The sequence below is a fragment of the Mustela lutreola genome, chromosome 9 (assembly GCF_030435805.1).
Source record: "Mustela lutreola isolate mMusLut2 chromosome 9, mMusLut2.pri, whole genome shotgun sequence".
Classification (NCBI taxonomy): domain Eukaryota; kingdom Metazoa; phylum Chordata; class Mammalia; order Carnivora; family Mustelidae; genus Mustela; species Mustela lutreola.
The window spans coordinates 67,216,110-67,240,465 of NC_081298.1; the positions used below are offsets into that span (position 1 = coordinate 67,216,110).

At 45.8% G+C, this 24,356-nt stretch overlaps 1 protein-coding gene across 7 annotated transcripts in view; it reads right to left on the reverse strand.

Annotated features, from left to right (window-relative positions):
- PRKCE (protein kinase C epsilon) overlaps positions 1-24,356 on the reverse strand; it is a 536,368-nt gene that overhangs the window by 295,912 nt on the left and 216,100 nt on the right. For 6 of the 7 annotated variants that reach the window (XM_059134569.1, XM_059134570.1, XM_059134572.1 and 3 more), the window contains one exon: positions 5,331-5,394. In XM_059134569.1, the coding sequence (XP_058990552.1) occupies positions 5,331-5,394 (64 nt within the window). Of the gene's footprint in view, positions 1-5,330; positions 5,395-8,142; positions 8,221-24,356 lie in introns of those variants that run through there. The other variant, XM_059134574.1, reaches the window with a different exon arrangement.

A 24,356-nucleotide genomic window follows, 5' to 3' on the forward strand; every position in this document is an offset into this window, starting at 1 on the left:
TGGTCCCATTTGGAGAACTGCTGGTAACACCAAATTAAGCATTCAATGTGCTATTGCCTTGCACTTTTCTCCAGTGTTTTTTCCTCTAAGTGAGTCTCAGATTCCTAATTGTATTGTACACTCCCTTGAAGGCAAGGCCACGTGTACTTGTGAAGGTCACCTCTCATTTTCTGCTTGCCTTTCCACTTCCTCTTCCCTAAACCCAGGACGGCACTAAGCTGGGCACAGTTGTTAGTGTGCATTGGTGACTACTGTTCCCTTGAACAAATGGTTCTCTTTAACTACCTGGTAACTGAAGGCATTAGATTGAATAATGTAGACTTCTCAAGAACTGGAATATCAGCAGGGCACGGGCATCTGAGAGACTGAAAGAGCCATTGGCTGAAGCAGTTTCCAGAAGTCCCCCCTTTTTATTTCAACACTGAGGGCAGCACTCCAATGCTTGCCATGGACACAGGGAAGAAAGATTACTAACCTGCTGGAGTTTGAATCAGGTCTAGTTGTAGACCAAGACTTAGTTAGGGACCTGCCTGATACACACCCTGAGAGGGAGCTGATAGCTCCTGAACTGGGACCAACAGAGTTCTCATTTCTAAGAGAATGGAAAAGAAATGTGCTTGTTTATGAAAGGGACCCTCTAGGTCACTTTTGGATTCAAAGCTAAGAACTCTAGTTCCACATCACTGTAAAAAAAAAAGGGGGGTTGCTATCTGAGGAAAAGAACTAAAATAAACAGAGAGGTAGGGAAGTAGCACTACTGGGGCCATGATTTAGACCAGGGCCCTGGATCGTCGCCTGGAGGTCTAGACTCAAAAGGTAGGTAGTCAACCTTTTGACCTTGGGCACATCACTTGACCTCTCAATGTGATGATTTCCCATACACAGGTAATATTATCAGGCACTTGGTCCACCCATGTTACCATTTCAGAGCAAACCCAATCAAGTTTGACCGTGTTTGTCTGCCTGCCTACACAACTTGAAAAAAAGTCCAGAAAAAAGCTGCAAAGATGAATTAAATTTCTAAACTACCCCTTCAGAAAGAAAAAGGGATTTGAACAATTCAAACCTGAAGAGGAGAGATCTAGTAACTGTCTTCAAGTATATGAAGGGCTTTGAGCCAAGGGCCAGTGAGAGTGTGGGCCCCACATGCTCTCAGTCTGCACCGAGCAGAGAGAGCAGACCCAGGCTCCCACAAAGAGAAGTTTCTGGCATTAAGGGCCACAGGATACAAACAAGATAGAGACTGTCCTTCTAGAAAACAGTTCACTGGGGGAAGGGTGGGGAAGAAAGAAAGAGAAAGTGGGGCCAAACTATGGCAAGGTGTGAACTCTGTAGAAAGCAATCTTATAGCCCAGCCAGATAGAGATATTATTCTATAAACTGCCTCTCTGTCACCTTGCTCTGTCCTTCCCTCGTTTTTAATATGCCTCAGAGTCAGAAACCTGCCCTCAAACTGCTTCCCGGAAAGCCTTGCCTGCTGTTCCTTCACCAGCAGCCCTCAGGTCTCCAGGCCATAGGAGATCTACTGAGCATCACCTGTATTCAAGGGCACTTTCTTTTTAGCAATCTGACCATGCACGGTCCCTACCAGAGATGCGATCGTGATCCTGACCCAGTGAGAAATCTGAACCTCTGAACTAGCAAGCGTTAGAGCCGGGACTGAAGGCCAGGACTGCAGGACTCCTGGGACTGCGCTCTTCCTGCCCTATGTGCCCGGGGTGGGCGGCCCAGGTAGGAGACTGAGGGGTGCGGTGTCCGCAGCATGTGGCTACAGAAAGAAGCATGTAGCTTCTGTTTATCATCTGCTTCTGCAACTGCTACGAACCCTTAGCCCCAATTTAACTGCCTTATTTGTGACCTGTGTTGCAAAACATCCTTCAAACTACTTTGCATCTTCTGCATTTTATTGGAGACACAATTTGGCCCTCCAAACATTATCAATGACACCCACTCCGGTTCTCTCCTTTGCACTTCAGACTCTGAAAAACTCTCCTGGGTGAACACTTAATCAGGATGGAAGGCAGGAAAAGAGCTTAGAAATCCCTGGGTCAGACCCTGACGGCCCCTCCTCTGGGAGCCTCCAAATAATGGTGCATTGTCACGTTATTAAAAAAGAATAAAAATAATGTTCAAATTGCATCACAACAAAGGAAGAAATGTTAACTAATGTGCGCTGCAGGAAACAACAGCTGACACGCTTGAGAATTACATTGCTGTTTATGCGTCCGTCACCTGGGCGAATTATGCTCTGACTTAAGTATCTGGTGAGCCTGGAGCGCCACGTTTACCAGGAAACCGCGTGGCTATTGCTTCTGATAAAAGCAAACACTAAGAGGCACCCAAGACTGGAGGATCACACTCCAGCATTCCAGGAAGGTTTGCTATTTGGGTAACATAGGTAAGGCGCCTGGTGTAGTACCTGTCAGATAGAGCCCTTTTCTTTCCACCCCTTCTACCTGCTAGAGACATTAGCCAGCCTTCAGCCTTGAGCTCTGATTGCTATTCAGATTCGACCAGAGATCAAAACTGCATGACCGGAAATGGCCTTAGCTGTCATCAAGCCTGACCCCTTACATCTGGGGTTAGGTTGCCTGGTTTAGCAAAAGCACACAGCAGTCAAATCCCATTATGGTGAGTTGCACAGGACAAGCGAGCAGTGGAATTTTATTAGACAGCTAGAAATCACATTAGCCCCAGCTCTAGCCGACACAAATGTTCAAGGCATTCCACAGTGTGTTCGCAAGAAAAAGAAACCTTTGGCCCATCTTGGAACTGGATCTTTAGCTCACACCTTTCTCTGGGCTCCTCATTGTTTGCTGCGTTTCTAAGTGTGTGCGATTTCTATGATATATGTCTTTTCTTCCATTGATGGGACCGGAGCATTTGAGACAGGGGAGCTGCAGGGATGCGTGACAGCAGAATGACAGAGTGAATGGATCAGCCTGCCTCACTCCCACTCTCTTCACACCCTTTTGCAGAATACAGAGTTAAGTATTTTCACTAAAAAAAGAATCTATGAATGTCCACAGTCTAGCCTGGACAACTGGGTTTTGCACTGGATCTTTCCCACGCAGTCCACGTAACAAATATTGTGTTCACTCACCCTCGGCTCCTCTCCTCTCCTCCCAACCCTTCCAAAAACCCCTGCGTCAGGAGCCCTCAAAGTCTGATCAGCAGGACAGGGCAAACTGATGTACAGAACGCAAACAGAAACCAGTAAGATCAGCTCCTTCGAAAAGGTTGCTGCAAGTCCTTCCCACCATCCAGAGAAAGAATCCCAAATCAGGGAAGAGTAAGAAAGAAAGGGCAAAAAAGTTCTCCTTTTCTTCAGAGCAACACATGCTAGAACTTTCCAGGGTCTGGCGTGTGTCAGCATTTCTGAAGTAAACTCTATTTTCTCTAGATGAAAGAGATTAAAAAAAAAAAAAAAGGACACTAAGAATTCAGCCCAGTGAAAATTGCTTTGGCCATTCACATGCAATAAGCCATAGAAGCAAAGAGGAAAAAAATCAATTGCTTCTGATTTATTTATTCACTCATTCGTCCACATCCTTTCTCTCTAATGTAAAAAAGGATGTCCGCTGTAATTTCCCAGGTTGTTAATCTTTTCAAAGAAAAAAAAAATAATTCAAGCCTCCTATTGGTTGCGCAGCATCTTGGCACAGGAAATGCATTTTTAATTAATTATTCTGTTGCATATAGATTATGTAAGGAAAAAGGGGGACTGATTCCGCTCATTGAATGTTTCACCAATATCTATAATCAGGAGGCTGCTGTAATACTTTTAAGTCTGGTGAATTTGGGATCGCATGCTTTGTTAAAAGCAATGCAAGGTTTCACCTTAATGGCTGCTTTATTTCTTAATCAGGTGGTGGGTACACTGGTGCTCATTTTATTTTCCTTTAGGCCCTTTGGCACATCTTAAATATTTCATACTAAATATTGCTAAATCCCTGAATCTTCTACAACAGATTCTATTCTGGGCTGCTCAGAGCTGAGGGTAGAGAAAGAAAGCTGGAAACGTCAAAACGTAATTGCAATAAAGAGAAGAACATGTACAAGACCAATTTTGGAAGGATGTTTAAAGTTTTAAACCTATGCCAAATAATTGAGATCTATTCAAAGAGAACTGGATTCTATTATAAGCCCCATATACACACAATTATTGAATTATTCTGAACACCTGTTGAAATTGAATTGCGTGCTATATTAGCCAAATGAAAATCATCAGGCACCCAGTTAAGCACACGGTTTGACCCACTCCTCTGATATGTGGACATAATCTCTCCTCCTGTTACTGAAATGTAGACTAGAGTTTCATCCCTAACCCTGGGGAGACCATGTGGCGTTGTGACTCTGTCCTTGTGATCTCCAGCATTTAGAAGAGATGAGGGAAAAGGCCCCAGTCTTCCAACCAGGAGCTTAGGGAGCTGACTGTCTTTCCCTAAAGACTGCCACAGCCCCGAACAACCATTTTTTCTCATTGCCAAAAGGAACCAGGCTTGGTCTTCCCATCTTTCTGCCATGACATTAAAGCCAATTTTCCTGTCCTCCTGTATACAGAGAAAGATGGTCCCCACTAAATCTCCATCCTAATTCCCAGCCTCCCTAGAGCCCACATCTGCCACCATCTCCCTCTTCTGTATGGACAAGGTTTTACTGTCCAGAATCCCCTCCCCTTCTGACTGTTCAGTCCTCACTGCCCGTCAAGCCTTTGAAGATGTTAAGTGCACCAAGACAGGATCGAGAGAAGAAGATACAAGGAGAAGAAAGAAGGAAAATCTGACCAGTGGACAACATCTACACCCTGTCTCATTGGCCAGTGGGGAGCCGACATTCCCTCACCCCATTATTTCTCTCTAAAAGTAGGGCTTTTGCCTGCGTGGGAAACTGTAAAACGAAGTAACACTTCTATAAAAGTTCAAAAAAATAAGATTCTGAAATTGGACACCTTATTTGTTTCATTTCTGAATACCGTTAGACCAACTGGTTTTACTTCCTTCCCATGACACTCACACATACCCCACGCGAGCCTCCGGGGAGAGGCTGCCGCTCCACCCAAGCCTGCCTTGTACACTACCATGCAAGAATGCCTGCTTTATTGGCCTCACTTGATAAGTCAAGAATCTTCCCTCTGCTCCACTGAAGTTAACAGATGGCTGGTCCCTTTTGGTACACAGGCGTAAGCATCTTCAAAATAACCTTTTCCTTTTAAGTGTGCCAATTAATTAAATGTCGCTGTAATACATCCCAGCCGAGGAGGGAAGGGAGACACCCGAAGACAAAGGGCCAATGGAAGAGAACAACGAGGAGAGGTCACATTCTCCTACCTTCACCCGACGACCCCGACAGATCAATGATCACATACACTCTTCCTTCTGGTTCCAGATCAATCTGCAATTAAGAAAATGACAGGGGCTCGGTTAGTGCATTGTGGGGGCAGCCGAAGAGTTCCATGCCTTTTCTACCCCAAATGGCTAGCCCCTAGAGTCACGGCTCCATTCAGTTCATCCCCCTGTAGTGTGTCTGGTGCCGGGTGGGGACCAGGAATGCAGGTGAATGGGCATTTATGGAATGTCTGCTATATTCTGGAAGCAGCACAAGGAGGTCTCATACAGACCCAATAGGTAGTGTCATCCCAGTGATTCTCAACAGCAAGGGAAACCTGGCACAGGAGACACCTGACACATGGACATATGGACAATGGGAACCTACAGGAACCTTTCTGGGACACAAAACCATCTAGAAGTGTTTTCGACCGTCATGACTGGAAAGGGAAGGCTGCCACTGGCATCCATGGGTGGAAGCTAGGGATTCTGCTAAGTATCCTACAGCAGACACGATGGTCCCCACCATGAAGCATTCGTTACCCAGCCCCAGAATGCCAACAGTGTCAATGTTGAGAAACCCCGGGTTACGCCATTTTCCTGATAAGGAAGCTGAGCTCAAAGTTTTAGGGTAAGTGGCAATGCTGAGTTTCAATGATAAGACTGTCTAAAGAAACCCACGCTCCTTAGACTACACAAACTGCTCACAGAGGAAAGAAAAGGGGAGGAAAGAAAAGCATGTGATGCTATTCACACTCTGAAGGTGTCTACAGTCTCATGGGGGAGTTAAAAACCAGAGAACAGGGACGCCCGGATGGCACAGTCAGTTACGCCGCTGCCTTCAGCTCAGGCCATGATCGCAGGGTCCTGGGATCGAGTCCCTCATCGGGCTCCTTGCTCTGCAGGGAGCCTGCCTCTCTCGTCCTCTGCCTGCCACTCTGCCTGCTTATGTGTGCGTACACTCTCTCATTCTCTCTCTGACAAATAAATAAATAAAATCTTAAAAAAAGAAAAAAAGAAAAAACAGAGAACAATGCTGACCCCAGCTTAATGAGGAACAAGTGAGGATCGCAGATCAAGTATCCAGCAAGTCTGAAATCAGTGTAGAAGAGCGGCCTTGGAAGACTTCACGAAGAGAAGAAAGGGAGTCACTTAAGGTGGAAGAAATCGCATAAGCCAAGGCTGGGAATGTGCACAGTGCTCGCAGGACCCTGAGGGGCATCTGTACTCGGGTTGTGTGTTGGCACATTTTGCAAACCCCAGATCCTACCAGGGTTGCAAAGAGTGAGCCAACATCACTACATTCTTACCATCAAGCTTCTCTGCCCACCCTCACTTGCTGCCAGGCTGCCTCCAAATCCAACTAGCTACTTCTGTACAGAACCAGGCTGATCGGAAAAGTCAGAATGGCTGGGCCTCTTAGAGCTGACATCTTTGGTGAGGTCGGAACTCTGCTTCCAGAAACTGTGTGCTCCCTGAGAGAGTAGTAACTCTGGAAACCCTAGATCACCAAGTACCCTGGGGTAGCCTATCCTCGCCTCCACGCTCCCATCTGTCTGTGCAGAGCTGTAATTGACTCATACGTGCCAGGCTTGTCTCCCCGGCAAGCTGTGGATTTCTTGGGGCAGGAACCACCACCCCTCCTTATCGTTTTCATTGTCCCCAGCAAAGAGCAGGAACACATTCAGCAAATACTACCGAGAAAGGGTCAGTCTGAATACCTCCTTCTCATTCAAGGTTGAGGTCAAGGATCACCTCCTCTCTAAAGCTGTTCTAGATATTCTCAGCCAGAATTAATTACCCCTTTCCTTGTGCTCCTGCGGTACACGTGCTTAGCTGAACCCTGGCTCCTAATATATTGTCCATATGTCGGTCTCCTCTGCGAGGCAGAGACAATGAGAATACATTTGTATACCTAGTGCTCACCTCACTGTCTATTAGGAGACACCCAGCAAACCTTTGGGGAGGGGAAGAGACTTTATGTTCAGAACTCTGAGAGCCTACTCTGGGTCGTTTGACCCTCCAAGGCCCCATCCCCAGGAAGGCAGGCAGGCGTGTGATCTGTACTAACATGACAGTCAAATGACATGGGAGGGGAACAAGACGTTGCTCTCTCAGGATCCTGACATACTCCCTCTGAGGTAAAAACTCCCTTGGGACTGATATGCTCCAGGTCCCTCCTGGCATCTCATGCCACTCACAGTCCGGGTTCCCTAAGATATTCACGAGCCCCACTTTATTTCCAGACCTGGTCTTCAGTGATTGAGAGTGTGTAAGATTTCTCTTAAAATTTTAGTTCTGTCAACAGAGGTCTTCAGCGCCTCACAGAGAGCCCCTCGGTGATATTGCAGGTGGTCCATCAGGGCAGGGAGTGAGGGAAATCAGAGTTCGTTGGGGAAGGAGGAGGGAGAGAGAGAGAGAGAGAGAGAGACTCTTTTTTTTTTTTTTTTTTTTTGAGAGAGAGAGAGAGAGAGCATATGCAGGCACAAGGGAGGGGAGTCAAGGGACAGAGGAAGAGGGAGAGATAGAATCCTAAGCAGGTTCCATGCCCAGCATGGAGCCCACACGGGGCTTGATTGCAGGACCCTGAGATCATGACCTGAGTGGAAATCAAGAGTCATTTCCTTAACCGACTGAGCCACCCAGGAGCCCTCCCAGAAGAGGGAGAGACAGAATCCTAAGCAGGCTCCACACCCAGCATGGAGCCCCACACGGGGCTTGATCGCAGGACCCTGAGATCATGACCTGAGTGAAAATCAAGATTCAGCTGCTTAACCGACTGAGCCACCCAGCTTGCCCCCCAGGGGCCACTCACCTTAGTGGGGACCCAATAGGAACCCAATAGCAAGCTGGTGATGATACCACGCAATGACTTTCCACATCTCCCCATCCCTTCCACCCCAAGAATCTGCGATTTTAAGTTTCTGTCTAAAGAAAATGTTCTCCGGCACCCTCACTGCTAGGAAACCCCACCCCCTCCCACTGCCACAAGCATAACCCAGCCCCCGCACTAAATTACAAACAGGAAAACCAACAGTCAGCTCCACTGAACAGAGCCAAACCAAAATCCTGTCCCTGCCACAAATATCAGGGGTCCTCTTGTCCGAGAGCATGGAATTTAAATAATGTATGCCTTTTAGAGATTAGATCATCTCTATTAAACCCTGCCGGCTAAATGAAACAATTTCTCATATCCTCCAACTCAGAGATTTCCCACGACTATGGGCTTCATTGGCAAAGTACAATGCTATCTGTGAAAAGCGGGGAGGCGGAGAGCAAAGGAATGAGATGGGCTGGGAGGCCTTTCTGAAGGCCAGCCTCTCTTTGCAAAAGGGGAGTGAGAACTTGTGGCAAGGGGGGAACAGGTCATTGATGATAAAATGTATTAGGATATTAACGTTCAAGATAGCCATCAGAAACCATTTTAGCACCCACTGCTGTCTCCATGCCGATGAACTGCATTTCCAAACAGAGAAATAGAAATTAAGCTTTTAAACCTGCCAAAAGCAACAAAGAGCTTTGCAGCCTGGGCAGATGGCCACAGAGGGCTGGCGGAGTCCCAGCCGGCCTAGTGAGGAAGTGCTGAGAATCCATGTAGGGAGGTCAGACTTCAACGCAGATGACTGGAGGCTTATCAGGTACAAAATGTGGTAGAGGGGGGTGCAATTTCATGGTCAAATTAATCGAACCTCAAATTCGATAAGGATAAGGATAAGGAAGCAATGTAGGTGCCCAGGCCTGCACAACCATCCATTGCCCTCAGCAGCAGGCGGCTGGCACTACATAAAAGCAGGCCTCCTCCCCCCAGCCATTCCCAGGGTTGGGTCTGAGCTCTTTCTCCTGCACTCAGGGTCCCTCCAAATTATCCCAGATGCGACCCTATTTACCAAATCTCCTTGAAACGCCTACCTTTACTTGATGAATCTTCCCAGCTACTATCTCTGTTATCTCTCTGTGTTCTTTAGAGCTTTAGTGTCTTTGGCTACCCCCTCCAGCGTAGGCCAGGAGCAAGGCAGTAGAACAATGGGGAAGACAAACACAGCCTTCAGAGTCAGAGTAGCACTGAATCCCAGCTCTGGCAATCATTTACATTCCCTGAGCCGTGTGTGGCCTCAGTCTCATCATCTGTGAAATGGATTGTTGTAAAAATTCTATGAGACTCCCACGCAAGAGCACTTGGGCCTCAGGAGATACTCAGCATGTGGTGGTAATGGGTAAACTTCCTGGCTCTGTGGCCTAAAGCAAGTGGCCACCTTCTCTGAGCCTCAGAATGCTTCTCCATGAAATGGAGCTAATAGCAGGCTCTGTGATGTTTGGGCTGTGGTGATGTTAAGTGAGATCATCTATGTCAAGTGCTCAGCGTGATGCTGGGCACAAAATCCTTCATTAACTTCTGGTGCCATTGTTTCTAAAAAGCCAAGTCTTCAAATGTGCTACTTAGTCCCATGTTCCTTCCACTCTGTCAAGCTTTTCCCCCACAAAAAAAGACATTTTCCATCCCTGAACTGATATTATTCCACGTTATTCCAGGACAACTTTACAGAGTTGGGAATATCAAATAAAGCACTGCGGTGAGGGTTTCATGCCCAGCCCATAGGGAAGCCAGGGGCAAAACAGGCGATGGCCCTGGTCATCAGAGGGTCATGAGGTGCTCCTGAGGGGAGGAGAAGCAGAGGGTGGCCACTGAGTGTCTGAGCCCCTGCTACACCTCAGGCTCTGGTCCCAGGGTTTAGTCTGTGTTAGCTCATTTCATCTCCTGTGAGGCCAGCAGTGCTCCCTACTTTTCAGATGGAAAAACTGGAGCTCCAAGAACTTTAAGCCAGATTCCCACTCAGGGCTCCCTGGGTCACACGGGACAGAGGAGTCTGTCAGAGCTCTGATCTCTCAAGCCCTCACCAGCTTGGGAAGCCTTCTAGGACAATCCAATGCCAGCATCTCTGGCTCTCTGTGTGTTCCTGCTGCCTCTCAGTCAACAGTCCTCCTCCACACCTCACCTGTCTAGTGGGAAATCCCAGTGATGCTGCGCCAACGGGACATGCAGATATCTGCGCTCCTGTGTTTCAGGGGTGATCAAGCTCGAGGCAAAGGAGGTTAAGAAACTCACAGCCAAGCTTCCTTCCCACCATAGGCTCAACTTCCACCAGAGCCCTCTAGATAAACCTCCCCTTGGAAGAGCCCACAAAGGTCACACATGCCCAATTTGAGTTTCGCTTCCTTTCCCCTCTGTTGTCAGGCGCCCAAGGGCTAGAAAGAAGCTAGAGGTACGGAGTGGGTCAGAGGATACATCCAGAAAGGATGAGGTCGGAGAAAGGCTTGCACTGCCTGTCTTGCACCAATTAAGCCCTAGGTAATTGACTGGAGCAGGGGAGGGGAGCGAGGAAGAAGGAGGTGGAGGGGGAGGCATCAGGAGAGAAACTCCAGGGTTTCTTTCCAAAGCAGGAGTACCACTTCTCAGGTCCTCCACACCCCTTTTTGCTAGCCATCGTCCCCTGGAGGAACCACGGTCACACTGCAGTCCCCAGAGGTGCCTGGCATGAAAAAGGCTCGCCAGACGGAGCAAGAGAACTTCATGCAGCAGACAGCCTCCCCACCCCTGCTTACTAAACCCAGAACGATGAGGCACGGTGCTGGCCAAGTCTTGGGTGCTGATTTCTGAAGCTAGCAGCTGATTAAAGACTTCATTTGAGGAGGAGTTTGCTACTAGCCCTGTTGGTAGGGTGCACAGTTTGAAAGCAGAGGGTCCCCAGGTAGTTAAATATTTCAAGTTGTCCCACAGCACTTGCTTTCACAAAGTAAGGCGAGAAGAGGATTGCCTCTCTCTCCCCTTCCGCGGCAGTGCAAAGACAGGACGCAGGCTCTAGAGTACATCTCTGCAGGGCACAATCCTGCCTGACCGGCACCCAGGAGGGATTTAATACACATTGTACATGTGGGCTCAAAGGATGAATGGCCCGACTTTCAACCGAGTCCGCACAACTGAATTATGGAGATGATTCACTTGGGAAGCCAGCAACCTGTACACAACTGTTCGAGCAGCTTCATTCAGAACGGCTTAACGTTGGAAACAACCCAAGTGCCTCACAATAGGTAAAGGAAAAAGCAAACCATGCTGCCGGCCTATGACAGAATTGTGCTTGGCCATAAAGAACGAACCACTGATACCTGCAACAAGACGGATGCTAGGAGAAAGGAGCCAAACGTAACAGTCTATAAGGTGCGATTCCACTTCTGTGATGTTCTAGAACAGGCAAAACCAATCCAGAGTGACAAAGAGCATTTTCGAGGTCTCCTGGGGCTGAGGAGGTAAACGCAAAGAGGCAAGGAGGGCGGTCTTTGGCCTGGGGGAGCTCTTCTGTGTCTTCACCGAGGTGGTTCAAACAGAACCTTTGTCAAACTCTGTCAAGCCCAAACACTTCAAATGAATGCACTTTATTGTATGTAAATTATACCTCAATGAAGTAGTTTTTTACAAGGGAAAAAAGAAGCCATCATTTCATTTCACAGAAGGATTCCTCTACAAGTTTCCTTTAATAACAAATCATCTTCCCACCCTCGGGGCATTTAAAATTTCAAATTCCAGTTTTAAAAATAAAAGGGTTCATTCAGAGTTTTTCGAGTACATCTGTCACACAACATAATGTACACCTACCTGTGTAGGCACACACATTCACACATCCACCCACGTGTGCAAAACACACTCACAGGCACAGCCACCTTCTTCTGTCTTCTGTGATCAAAATACAATAATAGCAAGAAAAACACATCCAAAATGTAGGGTTGAGAGCCTGCTGGCTTCTTTAAATCTGTCTGCATGTGCATGTATCTCAAGACAATTAGACCAAATGCTCTAGAGGACCTTTTAGTGACCTTCAGGACCTAAATATCCACAGAGAGGGAGCTGCTTAAATAAATTATGGTACATCGTGTAGTACATCGCTAGGCAAGCCCTAAAAAAAGAATGGAAAGATCGAAATGTACTGACTGATAGGAAGTGATCTCTGGGATACATTAAGTTGGGGGTGGGGGAAGCAAGGTGCAATGTGTTTGTTACTTGAGGCTCCTGCGTGAATACACCCCCACCCCCCCACTCACACTCTCTCCACACAGATGATCTCCAGAAGTCTTTTTTTTTTTTAAAGACTTTATTTATTTATTTGACAGACAGAGATCACAAGTAGGCAGAGAGGCAGGCAGAGAAAGAGGAGGAAGCAGGCTCCCTGCTGAGCAGAGAGCCCAATGCGGGGCTCAATCCCAGGACCCTGGAATCATGACCTGAGCCAAAGGCAGAGGCTTTAACCCACTAAGCCATCCAGGTGCCCAAGAAGAAGTCTTAATCAACAGGAAACGGGTTGCCTCCAGACACGGAAACGACAGGATGGGGGGGACCAGAAAACAGGAAAAAGGCTGATTCTTCACTTAAGCTCTTTGAACACTCTGATTTTTTTGAATCATGTTCTTGGGTTATCTTGCTACAAAATTGAAGTCGATACCTTTTTCTCCAGTTATTTCTAACCTCCAATCCCCCCGAGGGCAGCTTGCTTCGGTTACCAGATGCATCTTAAAGAAACACCCCTCAAAAGTGGCTAACAGATTGCTCTCCCATCCCCTGTGTCCAGGTCGTGGGGCCCAATAAAGCAGTGGCCATCATCTCCACGTGAAAGAAAGTACTATTGACTGGACTAAAGGCCTGCGTTACAGATTCCAGCCCCCCAAGGCCACAAATGGAGTCAACTCAAGTTAGTAACTGCTTCCTCTTTTTATGTTATTTTACTTATTTATTTGAAGGGGGGAGGCAGAGGGGAGGGGCAGAGGGAGAGGGAGGGACAAGCAGACTCTCTGTAGGACCTTAAGATCATGACCTGAGCTGAAGGCAGATGCTTAACTGACTGAGCCACCCAGGGGACCCCCTGCTTTCTCTTTTCAGCAGGCTCAGAAACAGACCCAGAGAGCTGGCTCCCTCTGAAGACAGAGGTGGCTGAAAACAAATACGTCTGTGTGTCCACAAAGGCTCTCTCTCCAGCACTGAGAAAATATCCAAAGGTACCAAACCTATTATCAGAAGTGTGGAATCGGGGCACCTGGTGGCTCAGTGGGTTAAGCCTCTGCCTTCGGCTCAGGTCATGGTCTCGGGGTCTTGGGATCGAGCCCCGCGTCGGGTTCTCTGCTCGGCGGGGATCCTGCTTCCCTTCCTCTCTTTCTCTGCCTGCCTTTCTACCTACTTGTGATCTCTATCTGTCAAATTAAAAAAAAAAAAAAAAACACACAAAAAACTTAAAAAAAAATTGTGGAATGGTTTACAAAGCTTCATGCAGGAACAGTACAGATTTCCCAGCTTCCCTTCAGGGAAACGGCACCGCATGACTCTTATCCCAAGAGTAGATGAAGCGTGCAAGCAGCAGGAAATGCAGGCACCTACCCGCAGTGTTCTGAAGCAAAAACTATCCCACTGCCAGTCAGCACTCTGCATTTTACATTTGGCTTTGCAATGCTCTCTCTCTTTGGGTGTATTCGTACGTATGTGTTGTATTCTACATTTCCCATTTATTACACTAACCCAGTACATTATAGGGATTAAGAGAAAGGGGCTCTAAAGTTGGCCCCCCCAGGTTCAAATCCAGGCTTGGCCTGTTACAAGCTGCGTGGCCCTTGCTTCACTTTCCTCATCTATAAATTGAGAACCTCAGTGGCACCTGATCATGGTGTGGGGAGAATCAAATGACATGGAGTAGCACTTGGAACTGTGCCTGGCACACAGCTAGCAGCCTATAAACGTAAGGTGTTGGGCCAGTATTGTTACTTCCTGCCCAGACTGTGAGCCAAGTGCTCCATGGGGGGCTTCGTCAAGTACTTACTCCAGGGCTGGGGACAAGCAGGGAATCACTAGAGGCTCCAAGTAAAACTGAATGGATCCATGTAGAACAAAGACAAGCTAAGGAACCCAGGATAGGGCAATAAGAAAATCGTCTTCGAACTTCTCTCTTTAACATGATAACCCAGCAGAACCTTTGACCGGTGGATGTTCAGTTCTGGACTCCCTTCAAAATCCTAGACATACCATTGTTATTCATCACTTTCAAGCTCCTCAAGAGAGACTGTTTTGTTCATAAGAATAATCACAACTCTAATAAACACCCTTTACTGAGCACTTTCCACACGTTATCTGTGTGAGGCAATATCCTTATTCTTTTTTTTTTTAATAAGATTTTATTTATTCATTTGACAGAGAGAGTCACAGCAAGAGAGGGAACACAAGCAGGGGGAGTGGGAGAGGAAGAAGCAGTCTCCTCGCTGAGCAGCGAGCCCGATTCGGGGCTCGATCCCAGGACGCTGGGATCATGACCTGAGCCAAAGGCAGAGGCTCAACAACTGAGCCACCCAGGCGCCCCGCAATATCCTTATTCTTAACTGTTTCAGGGATGAGAAACTGAGGCTGACAGGTTTAAGTAATCTACCCACATTCTCACAGCTTGAGGATCAGAAAGCTGGATTAAAGCAGGGCTCTGCAACTCTGGACCCCATGCTCCTGTTGTATTTTATTAAAATGCCAGAAGCAAGAAATTTAAGAGTCATAAGACACTTGGAAATCACATAGTTAAAATAAGCAAAGAGGGCGCCTGGTTGGCTCAGTGGGTTAAGCCGCTGCCTTCGGCTCAGGTCATGATCTCAGGGTCCTGGGATCGAGTCCCGCATCGGGCTCTCTGCTCGGCAGGGAGCCTGCTTCCCTCTCTCTCTCTCTCTCTGCCTGCCTCTCCATCTACTTGTGATTTCTCTCTGTCAAAAAAATAAATAAATAAATCTTAAAAAAAAAAAACAAGCAAAGAAATACACATGAAAGAGTAAGATTTTTTAAAATGTTCTTTTCTCTATCAAATGAACCGAAGTTGCTTTGGGGCTATGTATTTTTGTGTTGTTTATTAAAATATAAACAAAGTTAGGTATCATGATATGCTCAGTTTTAAAAAATAAAAAAACTGCATGTGAGCTTATAATAAGAAGCGATAGTCCCCTGCCCCATTATTCCCCAGGGGGAGCCAATTTTAACAATTTCTATTTGGGCTTTGCTAGTGGTCACAGTCATGTCCCTAAATAAAATGCTTGTACCTCCATTTCCTGATTTCTTATTTTAGATATTCTGTTTTGCCTTGCTGCTCTAATCAATGAGGATTTAGTGCACTCACAACCTCCCTCCACTTTCCCCCTCCACAAAATATACATCTCAATTCTCAGTTCCTTCTCTATGCTCTGCAACTGCAAAAGAACAATCCAAAACGTCAATTTCTTGTTTAACCAATTAGAGACCGTATTCCTTGACCCTCCACATTATAACTAGAGGACCTTAGTGTTTCCAGTCCTCTCCATCCTCAGACACCTCTCTCCCATCCAGCCCCATCCCCACCTCTGTGTCTTCCCTGTTAGACCACCAATGTTGACAATACTGATGTTCTGTTCTCTGATTGTAACTGAGTTCCATGTTTTCCACATATGTTGTTTCAAAAATCTGAAAACAAATTGAGAGTGTTTATTTACTCTAACTTTTTTTTATTTATTTATTTATTTATTTATTTATTTATTTATTTGAGAGAGAGACAGTGAGAGAGAGCATGAGTGAGGAGAAGGTCAGAGAGAGAAGCAGACTCCCCGTGGAGCTGGGAGCCCGATACGGGACTCGATCCTGGGACCCCGGGATCATGACCTGAGCCGAAGGCAGTCATCCAACCAACTGAGCCACCCAGGCATCCCTATTCTAACTTTTAAATGGCATTACATATCCTTTCCTTTCTGTGGGTCCAATGTGACAACCCACATGCCACTCAATGGAAACTATAGCTAGTATCAGATTTAAATGGATTTTTTCCCCCTGTGTTGAGTTTCTCAGATCAAGTTTTCCCAGGGCCCTTTTCTCTTAGGGTTTGCCCTTCTAGAAACTTCCACTGTCCTCCTTCCTAACAGACTGGCTACTCTCTGGTCTACTGCACAGCTGTAGTGCTGTGGCTTCATTATACTGATCCGCTGGATGTAGCTGCCATTTCTGGAATCCATCATCTTCTTTGTTCTGAGTTATTCCTTTGCTTTTACCAGTAAAGTACTCATTGAAATATCGATTAAGAGTGCCTAGTAAGCCAGCTAAGACATGCCTGTCCTCACACATGACGGGTAGTTTGGCTGGATATAGAATTCTAAGTGAAAAACGAATCATTATCAGAACTTTTCTAACATAAATATTGCCAGTAGAGTGCATGTCACTGTTTTTTTAGTAGGTGAGTTTGCTTTGTTTTCACTCTTTGGAAATTCTAGGACCTTTTTTATCTTAGTGCAGTGAACACTCATAGTGATGTCTCAGGCTACCCTTTTCTGATTCATTGTGCTGAAACTCAACTTGTGGAAGAGGCTCTTCTGTTTTGTTCTTGGCAGTTGGCCTCCTCATTTTCTCTATGAAACACCTAGTATTCAGATGTTGGACCTATAGCATTGGTCCCTATGTCTCTTGCTATGCGTTATCCATATTTCCTTTGCTTTTATCTTCTTAGTCCATATTCTAGATTTCCTGGGCTTTATCTCACAACTCTTCAATGAACTTTTATTTCTAACAATAATTTACTTTGTTTCCAGAAATACCTTCCTCTTTTCTCCTTTCTCATAGCATCCTTTTAAAAAATTTGCTTGATTTATTTGCTTATTTAGGTTTACAGATGCAACATATTTCTGTGGATACCAGTCCAACTGTCTTGGGGTGAGAGAGTGGGAGCTAGGCATTACAGGAGGGGACCCAACACCAACTTCGCCAGTTCTCCCCCAAAGCAATATCCCATGAGCCTTTCAAAGAACCATCCAGTTTTTTACCCTGTGAGTCAGAATCTGGCTCCAGGTCCTTCTGTAGTGAGAGTTGTTCCACATATAGGCCTTTAGATGGTCACATGTTTGCAGCTGTACCTCTCACGTCTTTCCCCCGGGGGAACTACAGTCTCCAGACTGGGAGCCCTGTTTAGGTTCTACCAAAGGCCTGGCTCCAGGTGAGGCTCCAGCCCCGTCGGTACCTGTTCTAGGCTGTGGTCCCTCAGTACCACTATTCTGTTCCATCAACTGCCACTCTGTCCTCTACTTTCTTCCCTAGAAAGTCACTGAAATAGTTTGATGAAGCTTCTTTCTGCTTACCTAGGTGTTATAGAATTTTATCCCTCCACTTTTTTTATTGGTCTACTATTTAGACAGGGTCTTGAGGAGGCAAAGAAACAAACATATTTGCTTCAAAACTATCTTGAATGAAAAATCTAAAAACAAAAATATCATCTTAAATTATAGAATCCAGTGCTGGTAAGAGTAGAGGAAAAACAGACATTCTTATACACTGCTGATGAAGTGTATAAGAGAGGGGTTTGGCATTATGTAACAAAAATCCTTCAACCTAGCAATTCCACTTCTGGGAATTTATCCCAAATCACACATGTGCAAAACAATTTAACAACAAGGATGATCATTACAGCATTTTTTAAGAGGGTAAAATTAGAAACTAATTGTTTAACAATAGCAAACTATTTAAATAAATTGTGGCATATTCAATCATTAGATATCATGCCATCATGAAAAAAGATCTTGCTCAATTATATTTAATGACATGAAAAGATATGCAAATATGGTATTAAGTGAAAGGAAAATGAGATGATAAAGGAATATGTATTCTATGGTACAACTTTGTAAAACAAAAACAAAATGTGTGTGGTTTGGTACATACACAAAGGGGGAAAAAAGATTATCCAGGGGAGAGTAGAATAATGTGTGTTTTTTTCTTTGTGCATATCTATACTTATTTAAGCATTTTGTTTTTTTTCTATGTCCCACTATAACTTTTATGACAAAAAAAGTCAAACAGTAAATTTGTTGTTGCTTGAAGAACATTATGCCATTTACAGGTAAGGAAATTGAGGCACAGTGAGGTTAAGCAATCTATTCAGACATCTGAGTAAATCACCCACAGCCAAAAAAGAGGGAAAGGAAAAAACTTAGTTATCTTGATTTTCAGTCTAGAGCTAAAGTGCAAGTTAAAAATGAGACACACTGGGCACCCGGGTGGCTCAGTGGGTTGGGCCTCTGCTTTCAGCTCAGGTCATAATCTAAGGGTCCTGGGATTGAGCCCTGCATTGGGCTCTCTGCTCAGCAGGGTGCCTGCTTCCCCTTCTCTCTCTGCCTGCCTCTCTGCCTACTTGTGATCTCTTTCTGTGAAATAAATAAATAAAAGTCTTAAAAAAAAAAAAAAGAGACACACTATTTGAAATTTACATATTATTTTAAAAGTGTAATTTTCTGGTCAAAGAGTAATAGCACTACTCAGTCCTAATCAACTAGACATATTATATTTCTTTCTTTCTGAGAGAGAGAGAGAGAAAGAACAAGCCAGGAGAGGGAGAGAGAGAATCTTAAGCAGGCTCCATGCCCAGTGCAGAGCCCAACACAGCGCTCCGTCTCATGACCCTGTGATCATGACCTGAGTGGAGATCAACAATCAGATGCTTAACCAACTGACCAGGAACCCCTCAACCAGGCATATTCTTAATTAGATACAATTTAAACATATTAAGGAAAACCTTCCACGGCGCAACTAAATGGAACACACTAGACTAAAAGTCCTTTTCTTTGATCAAACCTCTTTCTCTACATGATGGTATTCCTGTTTCTGGGGTGTGATGAGGCCTACATTTTTATATCTTACCCACTGTTGCCTTCAAACTACCTTTCATATAACTGACTTTCATAACAACATAGACTTTGTCCATCAGGTAACAAGCAAACATTTTTGCTATGACGTGCCCACACAGTACCTATCACCTAGCTAGGCTGTGTTGCCATCTTGTTTCAGCAGAGATTCTTTGAAATATATTCCAGATATATTCCATTTGTCTTCAACATTCTGGGAAACAGAAAAAAAAATTAAAATAAAAAATGCTGCTGCTACAGAAATCAAGCAAAAAGAGAAACAGAATTTATGAGGCATGTCATAATCAGTCAAAATTTTTCCTCCATTGGATACTTATCAGTTGACTCTACTGAATTGTGAAGAAAAACATCAAATTTTTAAAATTTCATCAAAAAGGTGAAGAAGATGTAAATAAGTTTGGTGTAATTTCCAGTTTTCTGGGATACAGCCTGTCTTAACATGTACTCTAATGAGTATTATGAATGTTAAGTTGGATTTCTTTTCCTATAAATAAATGGATATTTAAGTTTACACTTACAAATGACATATGAAAGCACAGACTATCTCATCTCTGAAAATGAACAATTCTCTTCATACATTCTGTTCTAATTTTCTACACTTTAATGAAGTCCCAGACCTTATAAGATGAACAGATTCATGCAGCTGGACATACAAATTAGACATATATGTATAGAAGCCCACATCAATATCTGAACTAGAAGGGTATTTCCTAAAGCACACAGCAAAGGGCTCTAAATGTCTGTTCAAGCTCTAAATGTCAGAATAGTTCATTAATTCACAGTTTTCTATCCTGGATATTAGATTTTCATATATTTTGGACAACCAGAGAAAAGAGTTCTATCTCATGTATATTATGCTGCAGACCAGATGAGATAAATTTTAGGAATGCAAATCTACTTTGTAAGGACAGTCTGGGCTATCTACAATCACTGATTAATTAATGGGACGATTTGAAATAAACAGAAGATATAAACCACTATCTAATCATAAAAAAAGACTCTCAGCCTTTTGAAGTTATCAAAGAAAAATAAGGTTTAAAACATTCAATTCTATCCTCAAAGTAGTTAAGCTTTGTTTACTGCTCAGAGTGTGTGTAACTGGAACCTGGTTTGGGTTGATAGATCCTTTCTAACGTGTTGAAGCTTTTGATGGTTTTCCTTCAGAATATCTCATGCCTTGGTTGTAGAAAGGCAGTTTTCGAAGTGTGGTTTTGGGTTAACAGATATGTTAAACTATGTGTTCATTCATTGAGGAAGGGCAGCTGGAGCTGATGAGGTAAGAGAGATGGGGCACCGCGAGTCTGTGGGCTTCGGCTCCCAGCAAGATGGGGCACCGGGGAGAGTCTGAGCAGAGCAGACTTGGGAGGGTCACTCTGGCTGCTGGGTGGAGAACAAGCCTTAGGCACCGACAAGGAGGTGAGAGGGTGGCTTAGGGAGCTATCATCCTCACCCAAGTGGGAGACGATGGTCGCCAGAAGGGATGGTAGCAGTAGGGATGAAAAGTGGCCAGATTCCGGGATATTCTCACAGCAGGGCCAAGCGGATTGCTGACAGACTGCATGCCGGGTGGGAGATAAAAAGAGGGCTCAAGGATCATGTGGAGCTATCTGGGCAAACATGGAGCTGCCGTCAGCTGAGCAGGAGACTGATTGGAGCAGGACGGTGCTGGCAGGAGGGTTTGGACAGGCTGGGCAGGAGACAGGTCTCCTGGCCAAGGACAACTGGAGACACGCAGGGAAAGGCCTAGGCTTATGGTCAGGATTTGGGAGTCACTAGCAGTAGTGGTACAGATCCACAAGCCCTGACCCACAACCCTGAATTCCAAAAGGCTCTAAAAATTCAGCTTTTTATGAAGTTTGGGCCAACGTCATTTAACAAACCCCTGGCCCAGGTTAACACAAGGCTATTTATTGTTTCTACTTACTCCATTTAGTATGAATGTTTATACATGTGTGTTAGATATATTTATTTGTTCAATCAGGAAATGCTGCCCTAGAGTCTGCTGGGGGTGTTGGGTAGTACATAGCATATATACTTTAGGAAACTCCTAGAATCAGAAAAAAAAAAAAAAATTTCCCCTAAACAAATCTGGCCCTAAGGGTTTTGGTTAGGGGTGTGGACCTGTAGTTTGAGCCATGACACTGGAGGGATGAGAATTGATCCCAGGGACCCTCCAACACGGAGAGACTGGCAAGAGGAAGGACCTGCCCAGACGTCTGGAAAGATCCTCACACAGAGACCTGACCTCCAGTACCCTGGGTGGAGTCAACTTTGACTACCCTCCTTTTTCCCTCTAAACCACCACCACCAAGCATACACCAAGCACTCATCACAGATGTGTGGCTTATAAAAGCCTTGGTTTTCTTAGCTTTCTCTGTGTCTTCAAAAGAGATGGCAAAAAACAAAAAAACAAAAAACAACTCTCTCTCTCTCTCTCTCTCACAGTTTTTGTTAAGCCTGTTAAACACTGACTTCATGCACTGCTGAACTACACGCTGCACTTGTCGTAAGGTGGGGTTTGTGTGATGAGGGGGAAAAAATGTAGAAAACCAGAAATAAAGCTTGTAGTTAGCATCAAGGCATTTCCTGTTTCTGGGAAGGCTGTCTGCCTGCTGCTGTTGCTCTAACAGATTGAGTGTCCCTCCTTTCACCACTGAACACCCAAACTCCAAACTTCTGTCAGGACACAGTGGCAGGGGTGTAGCAGGGCACCCCGAGTCCTGGACCTGTGGCAGGAAAACACTACAGCGAGAGGTGGGCTCTCAGCCCCGACCCAAGATGTCCCCTGGGGCTGCCAAGCAGGGGCAGCTCTAAGGCAAAACAGAGAAGGTGAGAGGATTTGGAACCCAGGCCAGGGAAGCTGTTGCTGACATGGTTGCTATTAGGCACACCATTACTCTGGGATTAAACGTTCTCTGGAGGGGGCAGATTTGCTGAAGAGAAGTAGCCATGGAAACAATTACAAATAAAAATGAAAAGGTACTCCTACTCACGAATCCATTTAGCCCCCAAATGGACCCAGGCTCTGCTGTCTTCCCAAGCCCCACTACCCAACTCCCCATCCACAGATTTCTAGGCTCAGAAGACCTCCATTATCAGCCTAAATTGTTGGCCCATTTACCTTCTAAGACAGAAGGGACAAGAAATCTCTATTAGAAATTCTGGGTTGGGGCGCCTGGGTGGCTCAGTTGGTTGAGCATCTGAGTGTTGGTTTCAGCTCAGGTCATGATTTTGGGGTGGTGAGACCGAGCCCCACATCATGCTCTGTGCTCAGAAGGAAGTCTGCTGGAAGACTCTCTCCTGCCGCCCCTCCCCACCACTCGTCTCTCTCTCTCTCTCTCTCAAATCAGTCAATCTTAAAAAAGAAAGAAAGAAAGAAAGAAAGAAAGAAAGAAAGAAATAAAGAAAGAAAGAAAAAAAATTCCAGGAGCTCCTTTATTCAGAAACAGCTGAGCAACACACAACAAATAGAAAAGTGGTCATTGGTCAAGATAAGTGTTGAAACTGGATGGTAGGGGCACCTGGGTGGCTCAGTGGGTTAAGCACCTGCCTTTGGCTTAGGTCATGGTCTCAGGGTCCTGGGATGGAGCCCTGCATCAGGCCCTCTGCTCAGCAGGGAGCCTGCTTCCCCCTCCCTCTTTGCCTGCCTCTCTGCTTACTTGTGATCTCTCTGTCAAATCAATAAATAAAATCTTTAAAGAAAAATAAAAAAGAAAGAAACTAGGTGGTAGATGTAGGGGTGGCCCATTATTCTTCTTGGTCCACTTCTGTACGGGTTTGAAATTCTCCCTAAGACAAAAAGAAGAGGGGGAGGAGAAGGAGAAAGGAAGGAGAGAGGGATGGAGGGAGGAAATCCTCAACTTCACTATCCCAGGTGGATCCGTGTTCCATGGCCAAACCTAGGTTTTCTTAAAGACCTCAACTGGAGAGCAGGGTGCCGAATTTAACTCAGACCCTTCTACCTCCTGACCCAACAGATTCAACCCAATACCCTGCTGGAGACAAAGAGATGAGTAATCACAAGCCACTGTTATCCATTCGGGCCCTCATCACCGCCCCTCTGCGGAGAGCTTCCCCAAGCCCTTCCCCTGACCCTCTCCTGCAGATACCGTAGACAGCTGCTTCTCTTAATGCTTCCTTCATGATTCACAATGCTAAGCACTTTGGAGAAAAAAAGGAGTTGATCACTTCATGCTTTCTTTTCTTCATAAAGATGTTTTCCCTGACTTCAAAGGCTGTCTGTTTACCTTAGATGATTAGGGAGAATTAATGGAACTAATTGAGTTAACAATATGACGGTCCTGCTGAAGCCTGCAAATTATCCCTGATTCTCTGTGATTGCTTCGAGATTACCTCACCGCCACCCAGCCCAGTAAACTTGCACATGACGGTGCTCGGCTGTGTCACTGTGGAAAGCCGGATGTGCAGAGTCAGCATCAGGCAGGACAGAGGCCGTGGCAGCCACCAGAGTGTGAACAATGCTGCCAACCTCCCACCAGGGCCGAGCAAGGGCCAGCGAGATGATGAGCATTCCCTGGGAATGCAAAGCTTGGCCCGTGTCAGCCGAGCCAGACGCCCAGCCCTCATGCAGGCTGGGAGCTGTGACCTCTGGCTGGCAGTGGCTGTGCACTCCACCAACGAGGGACAGAACCCGCTGCCCAGAGCACAGGCGTCTCAGATGTCTCTGTGACTGCCAGAGGCGGGCTGGGCATGCCCCCCCCCCCCCAGAGGTGGGACTGTGCTCAGGGAACAACGGAGAAGTAAAAGACAGCCAAGGGAACAGGTATGGACAACCTGAGGCTCTCTGTCACGGACAGATGGAAGGTGCCTTCCTTGGAAGCTTGCAAGGGGCACTCCAACCAAGCAGGGAGAAGGAAGGGGGTTGCTCCCAGGGCCCACTCCTGGCTTCCTCTCAGCACCCTGCCCCCACACACTTACAGCTGTGGGTGATTCTCCTAGAGTGTGATATCACCCTGGTACCTCGGTAGGCAAATGTGAGCAAACCCACCATCGCTTCTCCTCACAAGTCAAGTGACTCTGATTCTTTCATTATCAACCTATCAGGGAATAATAGGCTTCCCCATTCAATGGGATCCAAACCTTGCAATCGTCTGTCTGAGCAAGTGAATTCCGTGCTCGGCCCCCATGTGAAATCTTTTCCAACAAACTCCAATTTCTCTTTATCCAAAAAGAACAGAGGACCAAAGTTCCTGCTGAAGAACCTGGCATGCCCCAGTGTGCTATCTGGGAAGGTGGGGAGGCTGTGGGTGTCCAGGCCCACTTCTCAACCTTCAGAATCACAGCCCTGGGAATTCACTC